At 45.1% G+C, this 18,107-nt stretch overlaps 1 protein-coding gene across 1 annotated transcript in view; it reads left to right on the forward strand.

Annotated features, from left to right (window-relative positions):
• arm (armadillo) overlaps positions 1–18,107 on the forward strand; it is a 60,520-nt gene that overhangs the window by 8,720 nt on the left and 33,693 nt on the right. The window contains exons 5-9 of the mRNA XM_077646061.1: positions 758–945; positions 1,017–1,321; positions 4,539–4,740; positions 13,275–13,419; positions 15,856–16,166. Of these exons, the coding sequence (XP_077502187.1) occupies positions 758–945; positions 1,017–1,321; positions 4,539–4,740; positions 13,275–13,419; positions 15,856–16,166 (1,151 nt within the window). The remainder of the gene's footprint in view (positions 1–757; positions 946–1,016; positions 1,322–4,538; positions 4,741–13,274; positions 13,420–15,855; positions 16,167–18,107) is intronic.

Genomic DNA, 18,107 nt, shown 5'->3' on the forward strand with positions numbered 1-18,107 from the left:
CTGAAATAGAATGAGTCGCCCACCATGGTGGCTTCTCTGCAGTGTCTTGGTGTAAAGGTGCGAAGCATCAAAAGTAGTCATACGCATACAAGCGGGCCTTTCCCGCAGGTACGTGACATGAAGAGGAGAAATGCAGCAGCTTCTTTAGAGTGCCTTAGGGCTAGGGGATGAAACATCTGAGAACTGCATGGACATGCTTACATTCGAGCAGGCTCGTTCTGGGGAATGCAGAGCAAGGATGCTGCAACATGTAGCCGTGCAGCAGCTTCCCCACAGTGCATTCGTGCATGGGGGCGACACATTTGTAGCGAGAAAGAGACCTCTTAATTTAATTGTGTCATTGCTGTGAACAGACTTGATGTGTTGTGATGTTTCTTCCCTGCCAACAACAGCAATGGAGGCTGAATTCTGTGAGCACTAGAGAAGGAGCTGCTCAGACCTTGTTATGCTGTATGTGGTTGCATGAAGTGAAAATGTCAGCAAATGCCTTTATATCTTATTCAAGTTACATTTTTCAAAATTGGGACATATCAAGGTTTTTGAAGTTTGGCTTGCATTTCTCACCGCTTTGTGGACAGCTTCCACAATCGAAGCAGCATTGACATCACAACTGCGTTTGTGTTGTTCTTTCGTGCAGTTTCGGTTGCCTCCACTAAAGTGTGCTCAGCGTTGTACTAGCACCGTGATGTCTTAGTCTTTTGAGCAGCCCTCTCAGGGATATCTTCTCAAATTTTTGTCGGGTTCTTTTATGCTTTAGAGATGAATCAACAGCTGAGCCAGACTCGATCGCAGAGGGTGCGCGCCGCAATGTTTCCCGAAACACTGGACGAAGGAATCGAGATACCGTCGACTCAGTATGACCCTGCACAGCCAACTGCTGTGCAGCGTCTGTCTGAGCCGTCGCAAATGTTGAAGCACGCTGTCGTGAACCTCATCAACTACCAGGTAAAATGCTGGCGCTTATTGAGTGCCTCATCAAATTCACACACATAACTGACTTCTCTGCTTCATTTCAGGATGATGCCGACTTGGCTACCCGAGCCATTCCAGAGCTAATAAAATTGCTGAACGATGAAGACCAAGTTGTTGTTAGTCAGGCAGCGATGATGGTCCACCAGCTGTCGAAGAAGGAGGCCTCTCGCCACGCTATCATGAACTCTCCGCAGATGGTAGCGGCCTTGGTAAGGGCCATGTCCACATCCAATGACCTGGAGACCACTCGATGCGCTGCAGGGACCTTGCACAACTTGTCCCATCACCGCCAAGGTTTATTAGCCATCTTCAAATCTGGAGGGATACCGGCTCTGGTGAAATTGCTCAGGTGGGCTTGCTTCAAGGTTTTTTTGTTGGGGCCTGAAATCAGTCGCCATAAATGCATCAGCGATGGAACAGATGGCTTACTTGTTGGACAGATTGTTGAACATACAGAGCTGACTCGGTTGTTTAAAGTGTGAGGAGCCTAAAGGCCCGTATCTGCACTATTTCAAAGGGAGGATTCAGAAGCTTTACTGGGAGTTGTAGCGACTTGCATCATTTTTGTTCAAGTGATTTTTTTTTAAAGAGATCTCGTTGCTTGGAAGGCTGTAGAATGAGCTTGTACCTTCTTGTGGCACAAGGTCATTTTCATGGCTTTACCAAGTTTATGTATGGATAAACTGGAAACTGCTTTATCATCTATAGATAAAGTGTAATTGACAATTATTTTCTCTCTGGAAATTAGGCAGCTAAGTTTCTCGCTCCAATCAACATCATTACAACAACAAATTCCTGAATATTTTTCTTGGTTTCAGTTACTGTTTGCTTTTACACATATATCTTAAGGGTTCCATATCCGAAACCTTTGCTGCTCATTGTTCTTTGTCGAAGTATTTTATATAATGTTTAAAAATGGATGAACTTAGCTATCAGCGTAGCACTTGTGTGTGTCCTTCCTAATTTTCTTTTTCTTTTAATGTCTCAATGCCATCCTCATAAAAATGTACTTCTGAACTCCCTGTAATGAGGATATTACGTTGGTCAACTTTCACCCAGATAATGGGTACTTTTGGACAGTTCAGACAAATTTCAAAATTTTGGTTGGCTGGCTATATATTTACAATGCATTTTAAAGCTGCTTATTTGTATCACGATTTCTTTTATTATAGGATAATTCAAACTTCTTGTCTTGTTCCAATGCTCCCGGCACACGAAAGAGTAACAGCTGAGGTCGGATATGTCAGGTTTGCAGCGCCGCATAAGCTGAAAATTCGGCTGCTCCAACTGGTTAACTCAGATGGCATCCAAAGATGGGGTGTCACAGAAAATCCAGCATTTTCAGCACGGCGTTGTTGACCGTGAGCGAAAAATCCACAAAAATCTCGAGAAACTGGGCTGCCTAGGTGGCATCATAAGAACCTGCCCACCAGATTGTGAGTAAACTGTGCACCGTGGCAGGTGGCAGTTAATGATTGGTCGCGAGAGGTTGCTCGTCAGTCGCACGAGCCCCACCGGTCATTGCACCACTTTGCCAGCTGTGGTATGGGGATTCCCAGGGATCTGAATACCAGTTCTGCATATATGGGCATAACTCATTAAGGCTGTCGTGTCATACCCTCAAGGTGGAGCTTTTTTTTTTTAGAATGCGTCTTGCCGTTCCGGCGCAGATGTGCTTTCCCCACGCTTCTGTCCTTGTCCTGTGCATCGATAATGTGCACTTATCACAAGCTACCTGTTGTGTGGTGAAGCCTCCTTACATGGGCACCACCGCTTTATGAGGAGGCGCCACCGCTATACTGCGTCGAACCTGTAAAGAAGGCCGCGGAAGGCCTTTCCTTCCTGGAGCAGTTTTGCTTTGATATTCCCAACAGTGGGCATGGAGTACACCATGATGGAATTCCAAAAAAAAAAAGTCATTGCCACGCAGTTTTCACTTCAAAAGCAGACAGTCGTTCTCTATTTTTCATTAATTAAATTTGCCGCAGTGCGGAACTGCTTCTGGAAGCTTTTTGTAGCCATTCGACTGTTAAACCTTTGGATAATTGAGACCTTTTTTTTAGTGCCTTGAGGTCTTAATTAATGCTTTTTTACTGCGTTTTATCGCGGAACCAGCTCATTATTAACTTTTTTTCTACTGCACTTGAGTAAACATTTCACTGCCTTTTGCCCCTATTTTTTATGTTGTGCTCAACCTTTAGCTAATTTGCTTAGAGAAATAGATCCAAAGTACCATTTGTATGCATATATATAGTCATAAAGCAAATTGCATTTAGTTTTGGGTCTAATAAGGTGCATTTTTGATAATACAAACTGATCCCTTGAACTTTGAATTAATGAGGGTCCGCTGTATTAGCTAATGCTGTATTACTTGAAATTCAGTCGAACTTCGGGAGTTTCTTGTTGAATAGCAATAAAATCTGGACTGCCATGAGGGCATCTGCAATCGCAGTGAGCAAACTCGATGGACAAGGCGCAGCGCTCTGGCGCAGCTCTGTGGTAAACGCAGCAGTATCCACAGATTTTTCTTTATAACGTCCTACCAGTGGCGCTTCAATTCATATCCAAAAGCAGCTCAAAACAGGGTGTAGTGATGATGAGCAGTTTCCCCCACACACACAACACACACACCACTGTGCTCTTTGCACGATCCTGGCGCTGACAACTGACGTGCGCCGAAAGCGGCGGTGGGTGGAGACGCAAGGCAACGACAGGAACTGTTTCCCTGTTATGACTGGCATAGTTTCCGATTGCAGCGATGGCTTGGCTTACAGAGAAGAGGTAGTGGCGTCATGAGAGCCGCGCCGGAGTTGGTGGCGGGGGGGGCTGTTGCCGTAGTAGTGTTATCAACACGATCGCACATTCTTCGTTGCTGCTGTGACTTCATTTCAGACTTGTAGGATAGTGTATACAGTCGTCGCTTACTGCAGACGCCAGTGTGCACGTGTAGGTGGCGCCAGGTGCTGGCACCTGGCCCATTGCCACCATCTGCGCATGGGCATTGGTGGGCCACTGTAAGCGATGGCGGTGCACACTATGCTAAAGCTCTCTAATATTGCTGGTTGCCATGGTAGAACTTGCGTTGCAAAATAAAACTAGATAGAAGTCTTATTATGGCAGTGCATGATTAGTGCTGACAATTTCTGTACATCACTTGCCATGAAATGCGATTTAGCTCGTAATCTGCATTCACGTTTTGGAGTAATGCGTATTTACCTTAAATGTTTGCTAGGCAGTCACCTATATTTATTTTTCATTTTAGTTTTGTTTTTGCCTTACCCTCTGGTCTTCTTGCAAAAAACTGCATGTAACGAAACATTGTGGACTTCAGTCAATTTCGCTATGTCCAGGCTTAATTGTAAGGCAGTACAAATTACTTCTGCACTCACTCTTATCAATTTTTTCACCTAGCACTGTTAGAGAGCTGGGCCTTTTAAGTTGATTCCACTGGTGATCATTGCAGTAATGTTCTTTTCACGTAGTTTGCCTTGTAATCATGCATTATTTATTTGCTGACGTTGCAAACTTGCTTCTGCCAACTGCTGTCTTTTGTTTTTTACTTGCAGCTCACCAGTTGAGTCTGTGCTGTTTTATGCGATCACCACTTTGCACAATTTGTTGCTGCACCAAGAGGGCTCCAAGATGGCTGTGCGTCTTGCTGGTGGCCTTCAAAAAATGGTGTCCCTCCTTCAGAGGAACAATGTCAAGTTCCTGGCTATTGTCACAGACTGCTTGCAGATTCTTGCATATGGAAACCAAGAAAGCAAGGTAAGGTACCTCTTGCAAGATGTGCCTCTACCACCATTCATGTTGCATTGTGTTCTGTACGCATGAATGTCAGTTAATGTGTGGGGCTATGTGTGGTCTTAGGTCTGACAGTTTTAGATGCCATTACAGTTTCCAGTGTTTGTACATAATTCAGAGCCAAGTTCATGCTGTCTACTTATCTACTTTTGTCCCTCTCAATTTTTTTTCCCCACTTGTGGTATCTGCTTCATATGTGGGAGGCATGGTATTTGATACCCAGTGCTGCCAGGTGTTCATCAGTCTTTCATTGGATGCAAGCATCCCCTCGGCCCAGTGCTTGACTTGCTTCTAAAGGTGAAATGCTTGGGTAAATGGTTCTTTATGTTCTTTGTGCATGTGTGGGCATCATGTCTTGGCTTCATGCCTGGTATGTCTCAGTAATCTAGAAGGCTAAATTTTCAGTTAATTTAATCTGGCATTTAAGTCTCGTGGCTGCACGTGTGTGAGTAAAGGAAGCGTGCAGTATATTTAAGCTTTAAATATATGCAGCATGCAGTTTGAACGGGGGCCATCTGGCTCAGGCTACTTATTGTACTTATTGTAGACGTATGCAGCCTAGATTTAGGCCTTATGCATTATACTACTGAGTGTGATGTGAAAGGAAAAACATGTGAAAAACAAATGGTGGCAACTCAAGTTTGGTACTTCGCCAGCAGCTTTTACTGACATTGTGGCATCCTGAAAATCGAAAATTGGTTTTTGAGGAAAGGAAATGGCGCAGTATCTCTCTCCTCTCTGTGGAAACCTGAACTACACCGGAAGGGAAGGGAGGAAGGTGGGAGTGAAAGAATAAAAAGAGAAAGAGGTGCCTAGTGGAGGGCTGCGGAATAATTTCAACCACCTGGGGATCTTTAATGTGCTCTGACGTCGCACAGCACATAGGCACCTTTTGCGTTTCGCCTCCATCGAAACATGGCCGCCACGGCAGGGTTTAAACCCGGCAACTCCGGCTCAGTAGCCGAGCGCCTTAACCACTGAGCCACCGCTGCATCCTGTGAGTGAGAATGTAGGGTGAAGTTATCGTTTATTTTTCCTGGTTCAGGTGAAGTGAAAACAAGCAGAAACATTTTGTCATTTACTGCATATAAGTGTAGCATAACAGGGCTCTAATTATGTAGTAGGGTGGCTAATAACAGTGATGTGATTGGTGCGCCAACTGTGCCAAGCCTGCGGCAAAACTCTATATTTACTTGCAATCAAAATTCTCGATGACCATGTGTTATCCTACCTTTGCGTTAGGCAGCACTAGCAGGAAATGTGTTTTTTCAAGAATCCTTCTACCTGTCCTTACCTTAGCATATATATGTGGTCGGGCATCAAGATGGCCGGGCATATGGTCACCCCACCTAATGAAAACAGAGAAGCGCAGTAGGCCTGCAGCACGCAGGTATTTACTCTGGTCATACCGTGGTGTGGAGGGCACGTCGGAAATGCGCATGGCACAAGCGTTTACAAACGGCGCCAGTGTCTACTTCCTCGTCCTTGCTCAGCCGAAGTAGGGAAACGGCATGGTACTGCGAAGGCCTCAGTAGACATTGATTTTGGGGTTCGCTTCGTTGCCGTATTAAAAAGAGGTGGATAGTCCCAGATAATTTTTTTCACTCTCGCCAAGCTGTCTCCCTGCAGTGCGGTTCCCATTCTCCAACGCATATTCAACGGCAGGCAATTTCGGTCTTGCATTGTAGCTTCTCGGCCTCGCAGGTGGCGTCATGCTGAGTAAGAAGAGCACACGACGCGCTCAAAGCCATACGACTGAACTTGATGCGGCGGTGCCGCATTCAGTCTGGTTGTGGCGAGATTATGGGATTCTAGCCGTAGGATAACATTGTAAAAATAGCTTTGCATAGCGCGATCCGCATTCCATTACTCTGAATCGCATCTGCGGTGAGCTATCTGTGCATTGCACAGATGGCCCTGAAGAGGGCACACCTGCCACTGCACAGACTTAGTTGGGTTCCTGCAGAAGCAGACACCGCGCTGCACTAAACTGCAATATCTCTATCCTTTTTCTTCTTTACTGGTCGATTTTCTTTTCACATATACAGTGAAACCTTGTTGATACATTCTCAGTTCGTACGCTCAAAATCGCGAACATTAAAAATGTCCCATAGAGCCAGGCTATATTTTTCCCAGTTAATACGTTCCCGGAAAAACACGATTTCCCGTCTACTACGTTTAAAATGTCGACAAATTTTGGTCGTATAATGCGTTTATTGACCAACCGCACATGTGCAAACGTACAAGTGGTCTGAATGAGAGGGCACGCGACGTGTTTTTTTGCGGCAGTCACCTGCTGTGGTGGCTCCTCTGCAGTTCCTCGATGCGACGAGGCGAAGCATCACTACTACCACCAAGAACAAAAAAACTCAATATGAAGAGGAGAAACGTTGAGGTTTCTTAGTGGTGCATAAGGGAAAGGAGGCGACGCTTTTACGAACGACAGCGATGCACTTATATACGAACGGGCTAGGTCTGGGAAACTGAGCTTAGCAGAAACACTGCGACAATAAGCGGCTTTCCTACAGTACTTGGGTGCAAAGGGGCGAAGCATCTCAAAATGACAAGGAAGAGATTTTGGTTACTTTCGTCATTGCCGTCGACGGACCGGTTGCGTTACGAATTACTTTCTGCGCTAAAGACAGCGCGAACGCGGACTGAATTCAGCAAGCGCTGGAATAGGATCTGTTCAGCTCTTGTGCCAAGAAATGCAATCGATATTTTTGTAAAGTAAAATTGTCAGTAAATAAATGTCTTTTTACCTCATTCAACAGTTAAATTTCTCAAAATCAGGTAGTTTGGATCATACGTTTTCCTGGATCATGCTTTTTTTCCGCAAGTAAAAAAAAATATCGAGTTTTTACTCTAGTTACTAGGTATGGCAACAGATGGGGCGTAGTGGCGTGTCTTTTGTCGCCGTATATGAGTAGCACTGACAAAAATTCTAAAAAAGAAAACGCAACTTATACACCGTAAAATATGGTTCATATCTGCTCCAAAATCCAAAGTCTGTGCCTGTTCTAACAGCTGCTCCGAAGTGGCTTCGGTCAGTCAGATCACTGCAAATGGGCAACTGTCACTATAAAGAGTGCTACCACGTTTCAATAACTATGAACTAAATTTAACCATTTCCCTGATACGTGTTCATATACCCAATATAAAGTGGCTTATTTCTGCTTGGGTTCAGCAACCTTGGAATTAGGATTGCATTGCTGCAAACGTGGTGTGAAAGGCCTCTATTAGATGTATACATCTTGAATGCAGTGACTGCACTAAACTGCATAGAACTTTGACCCCCAATTCACGGGGACTCTTTTCAGTTTAATTTCTGCCTTGCTCAGACTAATTTTCTGTCGCTATAAAATTTAGTAACAAAACTGCATTCTGGTGACTGACTGTTGTCCTGGGTACTAGTCATGCACACGAAAAACCGCTTTTGCTGGAGTTATAGTTTGCTGTTATAGCTGGCAAGGTACTCATACTAATTAGTCGGAACATTACAACACTTTTTGAAAACCTTACTGCAACTACAGATGCATTTTTTCTTGGGATAGCCTGCACATGTTACCTGCAGTTGTGCCTAGGATATATACCATGAATACGGGTTTTGAATTAAATCAAGAGGGAGGGACAAATTTTAGAAAACACCGGATTTTTATATCTATAAGGTCTTTCTAATTATATTCCGAAAAATTCACCCCGAAAACAGCCCAGAAGTGACTTTAAAAGTTTTTGTTACCGTAGGTAGCAAAAATTTAGCTGAAATCTTCATGTAGATGATAGTTATCTTGATGCAGTTTCTTGTCGTGTTCCTTGATCATTTCTGAATTACATTTTCACTCTCATTAATTTGACATGGCAATAATGAGTGCATTATGCATGCGTGGATATAACATTGTGTAGAAAAAAATCAGGCAGCTAAAAATATTTGGATAATGTCACTACATCAACCATTTCTTTGACTAAAGCGAGTGACTGCAGGGTCTTGCCATGTTTTGTTGTTACGCCAGGCTTTCTGCAAGTTCAGTATAGCAATGAAGCGTATCAAAATTGATAATGTCGCAACTACTTCAGATATTTCATGAAATTTTGCATTTAAGCATGCCAAATTTCGTTGCTCCACACCAAAAAATAACCTTTCACCTCCGAACACTGCATCCCCCCTTAATTGTGTCCATTGTGAAGAGGTTGGCCGCTTCACTGATTGTGTAACAGAATGTTATGTGGCAGTGGTCCTAGATTCTTTGTTTATACAATATCGCTACAGATGTGTGCTTTCAATGCCAACACCTGTGCATCTCAGTGATGTAAATCTCACAGGGTTGCAAAAAATATGCGTATTATCCAAAACAAAATCCATATGCAGAGGCACTGGAAAATAATTCACATCAGTGCCTCTATTGCTGCCATGAGACTGGCAGTTGTGACATTGATGATGTGTGGACTGGGTAGCACTGCTCACCGGTACAGTTGTCAATCGCTCGCTGTGCGTACAACGCGACATGTTATTGCGAGATTGGCGATGTTTGAGAAGTACTTCATGTTCGAGGGCACGGCCATAGCTCGTGCATTCATATCCGTAGTGGAGCTGGGAGTGTGTTTTGAAAATGTGAAATTGTTCAAAATGCATTAGAATTTTTCAAATTCGTGTCTGCTGTGATTGTATCATCGAGATTCAACTGTACTATATCCTAATGTGAAGCTTAGGAGATAGTCGTAATTGCTCACATGAACTAATCATGCGCACAATCTGTACACATTTCTTATTGTGTAAATAGTTCGTGTATATTACCTCTCCCCCTATCCTCTCTTCCTGTCCCCTCACCTCTTTCATTTCATTTCTCCATTCTGCCTGCTATCCTTTATTGCCGCTGCCCCAGCTCAGGTGCTTCAGTATCGATGGCAGATGCCAGGGCTAGCAAAAGTCTTTTCCTTCCTTTTTAATATTATTTTAATAAAACCACATTACTACTTACTTACTAGTGGTAAAGTGAAGTAACCGAAGTGCACTTGACAAGCTGGCAGCACATACAAAGTAAGCTGAAAAACTGTTATATTTCGTCTTGCTGTATTTTCTTTGGAGGGTTGCCTGGTGTACCATGCCTTACATTTAGACATTTACATTGGTGGCTTTTTGCTTTGAAGTGAATAGTAACTTTCTTCGAAATTTCGAAGCAAATATTTTAAATACTTCTCGCATACAAGAAAGATTGCACTAGCACAGTAGGCATTTTCAAAATCGTGTAGTTTTTGAATACTCAAGGCCATTACAGAAAAAAAAGAATGCATTGAGGCTGCGTCTGGCTCATTGAAGCTGTGTCGACTTTCTGTGCTTTTTAAGTGGTGACTCCATGACATCAGCTATGCATACGCACCGCACGACCAGTGCCACTCAGTGTCTGGCATCGGAAAGGGACACCCATTTTCTTGTCTTGCGCTAGCTCCCCTTTGTCCTCGCGCCATTGTGCTTGCTTAGCAAATTTCATGCAGAGAAGAGGGTCTAGGGCTGCAGTCAGCTCAGACTCTGTCCACGGAAGTCATGGGAGCCACGCATCCTCCTATTAGAGAGATTTAGCATAGCATGATCCGCCTCCGTGGGTAGCCACTGCTCATGCACAGCTAGCCTAAGGACACCAGAAGTCGTCAAGTGCCGGCCAGCTGTTTGCGCACCTGCCCCATTGGGTCCAGTCAATGCGTGCACACTGGCGTCGCATGGAGGCGTATCTCACTGTGCTAAATCTCTCTAATGATGCACGCCACCATGTCAATTATGGCGTGTGTGCACCACGGGTAGGGGCGGCCACAGACACCTGGCAGGTACAGATCTGGGCGCCGCACTTACACCTGCTCACATCTGTTGCTGCAAGTATGCGTAGACCGGCTTTGGCATATGCGCTCGCACCGCGTTGCCATCCTGGAGGAAGTATGCTGTACTGAAACCACGTGCAGCAAGAGTTTGCAGCGGGCGCTGCCCACGCTCTCAATGCTCCGGTGCAAGCAGTTGCAGGTTTTCATTGTTTCGTGGTCGCTGGGCCTATAATAACGTGGTGTGCACAACGCAGTTGTAGTTTAGGTATTTGTAATTGATCGCCGCAGTTGTGCTTTTGCTCAGTGCCTCCTATATCTTTCAGTGCTTGCTAAGAGAAAAAAAGAAGCGCCACCAAAACACTTTTCTCTGTCGCTCATCGCATGCTTGTCCATATTATCTGCATGCGAAGCTATGTTGTTACAGTAAAAGATAGTTAATTCAGCATTCTGCATACAGTATACTCTCATTAATTCAAGATTCAATGAACCCTTGATTTCTGTTTGGATTATAAGAAGTTTGAATCTGCCTTTTTCACAAAGCCGCTCTACGCATGCACACCTTTTCTCTATCTCCACTGGTTTAAAATGAAATCGCCTGCTCCTACTGCACATGCACAGTTCATGTTAGTGACATGTGCATGCGACAGGTGGCAGCAGCTGTTAAGCACACACTTGACACATTGCACGCCTGCTGGCTCCTCGTGGAACCAGAACGCACCCGCGGCTCCCAGTGTTTGTTTTCAATTCGTAGCAGACGAATTTTCGCCACTTCCCAGAGGGCACCACATCTTGTGAAAAGGGCGGATTATCGGAAGTGCGCCTTAATATGATCCAAGGCTAAACATAGTTTGATTTATGCAAGCGAAGCTAAAAGCTCTAGGAAGAGCATGAAGTACGGGTAAAAGGCACTGTTAGAAGTCTCCAGTTTATTGTGCAGTTGAAAAAAACATCAATAATGTGCTGGTTTACCAACGGCAAAACCATATTGAGGGACCTCAAGAGATGAAAAAAACGTCTGAATTGAAACATCAATTGGCTACAAAAAAAAGAAAAAAACTCAACGCAGCAAATTTAACTGATGAAAGAATAGGCAGTGGTCGTCGCCTGCTTTTGAGTAAAAACTGTGCCGCAATAACGATTTCTTGCAATTCCGTCATGCTGTACAAAATGCCCACTGTCGGCAATATCAAAAGAGAATTACTCCAAACCATATGGCCTTTCGTGGCCTCCTAAGCGGTGGCACCCACGCGAGGATGGCTTCACCACATAAACAACGAGCAGTTCGTGATCAGCGTGCATTTTCAGCGCACAGGAAGAACCACGTGGATGGAAGTGAGGGGAACGCATATATGTGCGGGAATGGTGTGGCACCTTCTGAAAAGAAGAAAAGACCAGTGACATGCCAATCAACATCCGAAACGGCACGCAATTATGCTTGGCTTGCTGATGCATGCCCGAAAGCCGCTATCGCCGTGGGCTGGTAGCCAAGCTCAGAAAACGAAACTATGTGGCAACGGAGCGCCTCCAATTGCTTGGAGTGGTGACCAGGCCTCAACACGGTCCCCCCTTCAGAGCATATCTGAGTTGACCAGCGGGAGGTAGGAGCAGACTTTTCAGCTCGTGCGGTGCCGCAAACGTGATGTATTCGACCTCAGCCGCCGCTCTTTTACTTGCTGCTACAAGCGTTGGAGCAAGACAAAAAGTTTGAATTAACTGAATTTAAGGGAAACCACAGTACGAATTAAGCAGCTTTAAAATGCATTGAAAATATAGCTGGCCAACCAAAAGTTTGAAATTTGTTTGAATGAACCGAAAGTGAATTATCAGAGTTTGAATTATCGCGAGTATACTGTAATTCCAACTGCCAGTATGGTCCCGGTCAACGCCCATTTAAGTCTATGGCTTCGGACGCAATGGGTCTCTCACTTGCTGATTCGAACGGAGGCTGTGTGCAGGTATGACTGGCACGGCAAGCGATACTCAGAATAGCTTTACTCAGACCTGAATTGCATGCTGCTGAGCTATGCGCATCTTTGGTGTGCGTGGAGCGGCAGGTAAGATGAAAATGGATGGCCCCGTTGCCGAGAATAGTCTGACAACTGAATTATAATACCATAGTTAGTTTCACTTTTCTGAGCTTCGCGGTGGCGGCTATCATCCATGCTTCAGCCAGCCAAAAGAGCAAAGCTGCGCACCTTTTCAGATGCTGATTGACACCACTGCGAGTTTCCCTTGCTTCTGCCCACGTGATTCTTTCATTACTGAGAGGTCACCAAAACTGTGCACCTCCTCACGTGTGACGCAACATGGCCACTTGAGGGGGCCTTCATCGCTACCGTGTCACATAGTGAAGGATGCCAAGGGGTCTTATCATTTTGGAGCTGTTTTGCTTTGACGTTCCCGGCAGTGTGCACGCAATAAAGCATTGTTTGAAATGTGAAAAATAATCATTGTCATGCTGGTCCCATCTCAAAATCAGATGACCATTGTGCAGTCTTTAACCAATAAAATTGGCCATGATGAAAATGGGTCGTGTCAGTTTTTTTTAAATGATTCGATAATTCAAACTTCGGATAATTTGAACATTTCTTCCGGTCCCTTCAAGTTCGAATGAATGAGCTTTTACTGTAGTGACTTCTTTGTTGGCATCTTGAAAAGCATTATGGAAAGGGTATGCATTTTTTTTCCAGCTGATCATTCTGGCTAGTGGTGGGCCAGCAGAATTGGTTCGCATTATGCGTTCCTACACCTATGAAAAACTACTATGGACCACATCAAGGGTGCTCAAGGTGTTGTCCGTGTGTTCTAGCAACAAGCCGGCCATCGTTGAAGCAGGTAGGGAGACATATGCTTTGTGCAGAACTGCTGGGGCAGGACTGTTGTGCTAGCTGCATTTTGGTGTTCTGTTTTGTGCACTTAGCAGTTGCAGTGTCAGGTCTTTCCAAGAGTGACGCGCACCCCCTGTGTTGTTTTGTCTAGAATATCTGAACCAGCAGCACAATTTATTTTCATTTATATATTTCACATAAGACAGTGTAGATAACGGCAAATGTACATTTTAATGTCTCCCAGGGGTTGCGAATTTTAAAAATATGAATTAAACGGAATACCACAAAAAGACCACTGTTCTCTGTACTGGACAGTGTGGTAGAGCTTGGGGACATCGAGTCCAGGCACAAATTTTTGTCCCACTCTGCGCACATTACACAGGAGTCTTTTCTTTTACTGTCGGAATCTGAAGAGCCGCTTCCCAAGTCCGCAGTTGCATGCAATCAGACGGCAGAGCAATCGCGTGCAAGGAGTGAGCAGTTTCAGCAGCCTGGACAAAACGAAACTCTAAACTTGTGAAATATAAAAGAGAGATGGAAGCGAGAGCCAACAACCTTGCTTGCTGCTGATAGCGGGTTGCGAGGCCATGACAGGCAGGGGCGTGTACTTCCAAAACTTATTTGCTTCGGGGGCGTGTGCTTCAAAGACTCGGCAAGAGAGTGAAAGAAAAAATGCCTTCTACAAAGTTACAGTTCATGGCAGACCCAGGTTAAGAGAATGCTTAACTGAGAATTGCAAGTGAAGGGTTGTTCGCACTCAGAGAAGACTAGTTTCGGAAGATGCATGTGCGGATCTAGCGCAGAGTGGCCACGTCCCCTCGTGCGGTCGCTCCGCAACTTTTGACTATTGGACCCAGCTCAAGATATGAGCTTCCAGAAAGACAAGGCCGTCCCAAACATCTTGGTAGTAGTTGCAGCTCACTTCCTGCAGCACATTTGTGTTCACATTTGGACTTTGTCCCATTATGTGAGTTATTTTAAGGGGCACCTAACTGAAAGTGCAGCAGGAGCACTAGTGCAAATGATGAATTATATGCAAACTCTTGATAGCAGTAATTTTCAAGGACCCCAGAAATTGTGCTATTCAAAATTGACAGTATCTGTGGAAACCAAAACATTAACATGAAGTGCAGCCACTTGGTTTTTGTGGGACTCTTGCTAAGGCTGCAGGCTGAAGTGTGCACTTGGAAGGATTGGGAACAGGGAAGTGTACCAAGACTGCCATGACTTGGTTAAAGTATTCACTGTATTTACTCGCATAATTTGTGCACTTTTCTTTCCTAAAATTAAGGCTCCCAAAAGGGGGTGTGCAAATTATGCGGAGATTTCATGAACACATCCTGATGACTACAAATATCATAACACGGAATGTATGCCGTGTATTGCTGCGTATAAGCCGACCACGCAACTCGTGCCCCTTGCTGGCTAAAATAAAGGTATCCTCTTGCCTACCCCCCGCACCCACCCCACCTGCATTAGTCATGACGGTGTGTGCGTGCCTCAAAGCAATAAATGCGGAAGGATGCAGTTGCAAAGCCAGTAGACAGGCAAATGGAGATGCAAAGCAACAAAACAGCATCCTTGCATGCTGCCCGTGTGCTTTGGAGGTTAGCAGAATAGCCAGTGGCTCAGATTCTGGCGCGACGCACACTGCAGAGGTTACTGGAAGTTTGCTCTCGCAGCCATTCTTATGGGAAAGCAACCACCAGCATGAAGGAGCCTGATGAATGGCGTGCAACTGACTTTTTCTGACCGTAAGCAATTTACAAACGAATTACTGACTTCTGCCACCATTCACTCGCGTGCCGATCTTCCCAAGCCCGCCCTGTGCACACCTGCGTGCATGCTGGTGTGCTTGCGTAATAGGGAGCGCTAAATATTTGCGTAGAATTTTTAAAAAATTCGGGTACAAAGTTGGGGGTACACAAATTATGTGCTGCAGAAGAACCGACAACTTAGCTAGTTGGTGCATCTTTAAGCCGTGTCTGTCGTCGTCTGTGTCTGTGTAAGTCTGTGTCTGTCGTCGCTGCGCTGTTTTTACCACGGCTTAAATTATGTGCAGGCACAAATTACGCGAGTAAATACGGTACATGTGCAGTCATCTTTGTTTGTACAGCTTATTTGCATCCGGGCTGCGTGAAAAGGCACATTTTGCTTTTTTTTTTCATGCACTGTCATTCTAAAGTGTGCTGAGCTGCTTGAAAAGGGGCTGTGAAGTCTCAACTGCCTCATCTCTATATATGGTAGTTAATCACTTATATTGAATAATGATAGCTTAGTGAATTGTGCGTAGCTTTCTGACTAGTTTTTGGCAGTGAGCAACAACCCACTGCCAAGTACTTAGCAGCATACTGCTTTTACTTTACAAGTATTTTCCCAGGGACAAGCCATTACTATGAACAGCAGTTGAGGCTATCGTGTGAAAGTTTGACTTCGTGCTTAGGTGGAGTGCAGGCCACGTCGATGCACCTGGGGCATCAGAGCCAGCGGCTGGTGCTGAATTGCCTCTGGACCTTGCGCAACCTTTCGGACGCTGCGCTCAAACAGGAGAGCCTAGAGCCTCTGCTGGCCAGCCTGGTCCAGCTGCTGGCAAGTGGTGACATCAACGTGGTGACCTGCGCTGCGGGCATCCTTTCCAACCTGACCTGCAACAACCACCGCAACAAAGTGACCCTGTGTCACGTAGGGGGCATTGAGGCCCTCGTGCGCACAGTTATCCAGGCAGGAGACAGAGAGGAGATCACTGAACCTGCTGTGAGTCCCCTTGATATTCAGCTAGTGGAGCTAAATGCTCAAAATATGCAGTAGTGCGTGCAACGCATTCACCGATAGTGGTGACCAAGCCAGAAATAATGCTTGTACAGTAAATGCTCGTTAATTAGGACACGACTGGTCCTGCATCAGTCAATTCGAACAGGCTCCTGAAGGGAGGTCACATCCAGGTGCGGCCTGCGCAGCAAGAGATTGTTGAAATGTCCCTACTCCAAACCTGAGTCCCATGCTGCAGAGTCGCTTGCAGCCCATGCACCTCTGACAGTGGCATGCAGCAGCAGACATCACAACAAACGTCTCCTAGAGGAGCAGTCAGATCGCTTCTCAGTTTGTTTCATTTTTATGAGTTTTGCTCTAACCCAGAACATCATCATCATTATCGTCAGCCTTACTACACCCACTGCAGGGCAAAGGCCTCTCCCATGTCTCTCCAATTAATCCTGTCTTTTGCCAGCGGCATCCACCCTTTGCCTGCAAACTTCTTAATCTCATCCGTCCATCTAACCTTCTGCCGCCCCCTGCTACGCTTACTTTCTCTTGGAATCCGCTCCGTTACCCTTAAGGACCAGTGGTTATCTTGCCTTCACATTACATGCCCTGCCCAAGCCCATTTCTTTGTCTTGATTTCGACTAGGATGTCATTAACCCGCGTTTGTTCCCTCACCCACTCTGCCCGCTTCCGGTCTCTTAACGTTACACCTATCATTTTTCTTTCCATGGCTCGCTGCGTTGTCCTTAACTTAAGCTGAACTCTTTTCGTTAGCGTCCTCGTTTCTGCCCCGTAGGTGAGTACCGGTAAGATTATGCTGTTGTACACTTTCCTCTTGAGGGAAATTGGTAAACTGCCACTCATGATCTGCGAGAATTTGCCATATGCACTCCACCCCATTCTTATCCTTCTAGTTATCTCCCTCTCATGATCCGGATCAGCTGTCACTACCTGCCCTAAGCAGACGTATTCCTTCACAACTTCCAGGCTCGCTGCCAATTGTGAACTGTTGTTCCCTTGCTAGACTGTTGAACATTACCTTGGTTTTCTGCATGTTAATTTTTGACCCATCGTTCTGCTCTGCTTGTCTAACTCATTGATCATGATTTGCAGTTCACCTCCTGAGTGGCTCAGCAAGGCAATGTCATCAGCGAATCGCAGATTATTTAGGTATTCTCCATTTATTCTTATTCCCAACTGTTCCCAATTCAGGCCTCGGAATACCTCCTGTAAACAGGCGGTGAATAGCATTGGCAAGATCGTGTCTCCTTGCCTGACGCCCTTCCTTATTGGAATTTTATTGCTGACTTTATGGAGGACTATAGTAGCTCTGCAGTTGCTATATATATCTTCCAGTATTTTGACATAAGGTTCTTCTACCCCCTGATTACGCAATGCCTGTATGACTGCTGAGGTTTCCACTGAGTCGAATGCTTTCTCGTAATCAATGAAAGCTATAGATAGAGGTTGGTTATATTCTGTGCATTTCTCTATCACCTGATTGATAGTGTGAATATGATCTATTGTGGAATATCCTTTACGAAAGCCTTCCTGATCATTTGGTTGATTAAAGTCTAAGGTTGCCCTGACTCTATTAGCGATTGCCTTAGTAAATACTTTGTAGGCAACGGATAGTAAGCTGATCGGCCTGTAATTTTTCAAGTCCTTGGCGTCTCCCTTCTTATGAATTAAGATAATGTTTGCATTCTTCCAAGCTTCTGGTACAGTCGAGGTCATAAGGCATTGCGTATACAGGGTGGCTAGTTTTTCTAGCACGATGTCCTCTCCATCCTTCAACAGATCTGCTGTTATCTGATCCTCCCCAGCTGCTTTTCCCCTTTTCATTGCTCCTGAATCTTTCATTACTTCATCTTTTGTTACTGGCGGGATGACGCATTGCTGTGCACTGCTCTCTTTCTCATTAACGCTCTGAT

This window comes from Amblyomma americanum, chromosome 1 (assembly GCF_052857255.1).
Source record: "Amblyomma americanum isolate KBUSLIRL-KWMA chromosome 1, ASM5285725v1, whole genome shotgun sequence".
Classification (NCBI taxonomy): Eukaryota; Metazoa; Arthropoda; class Arachnida; order Ixodida; family Ixodidae; genus Amblyomma; species Amblyomma americanum.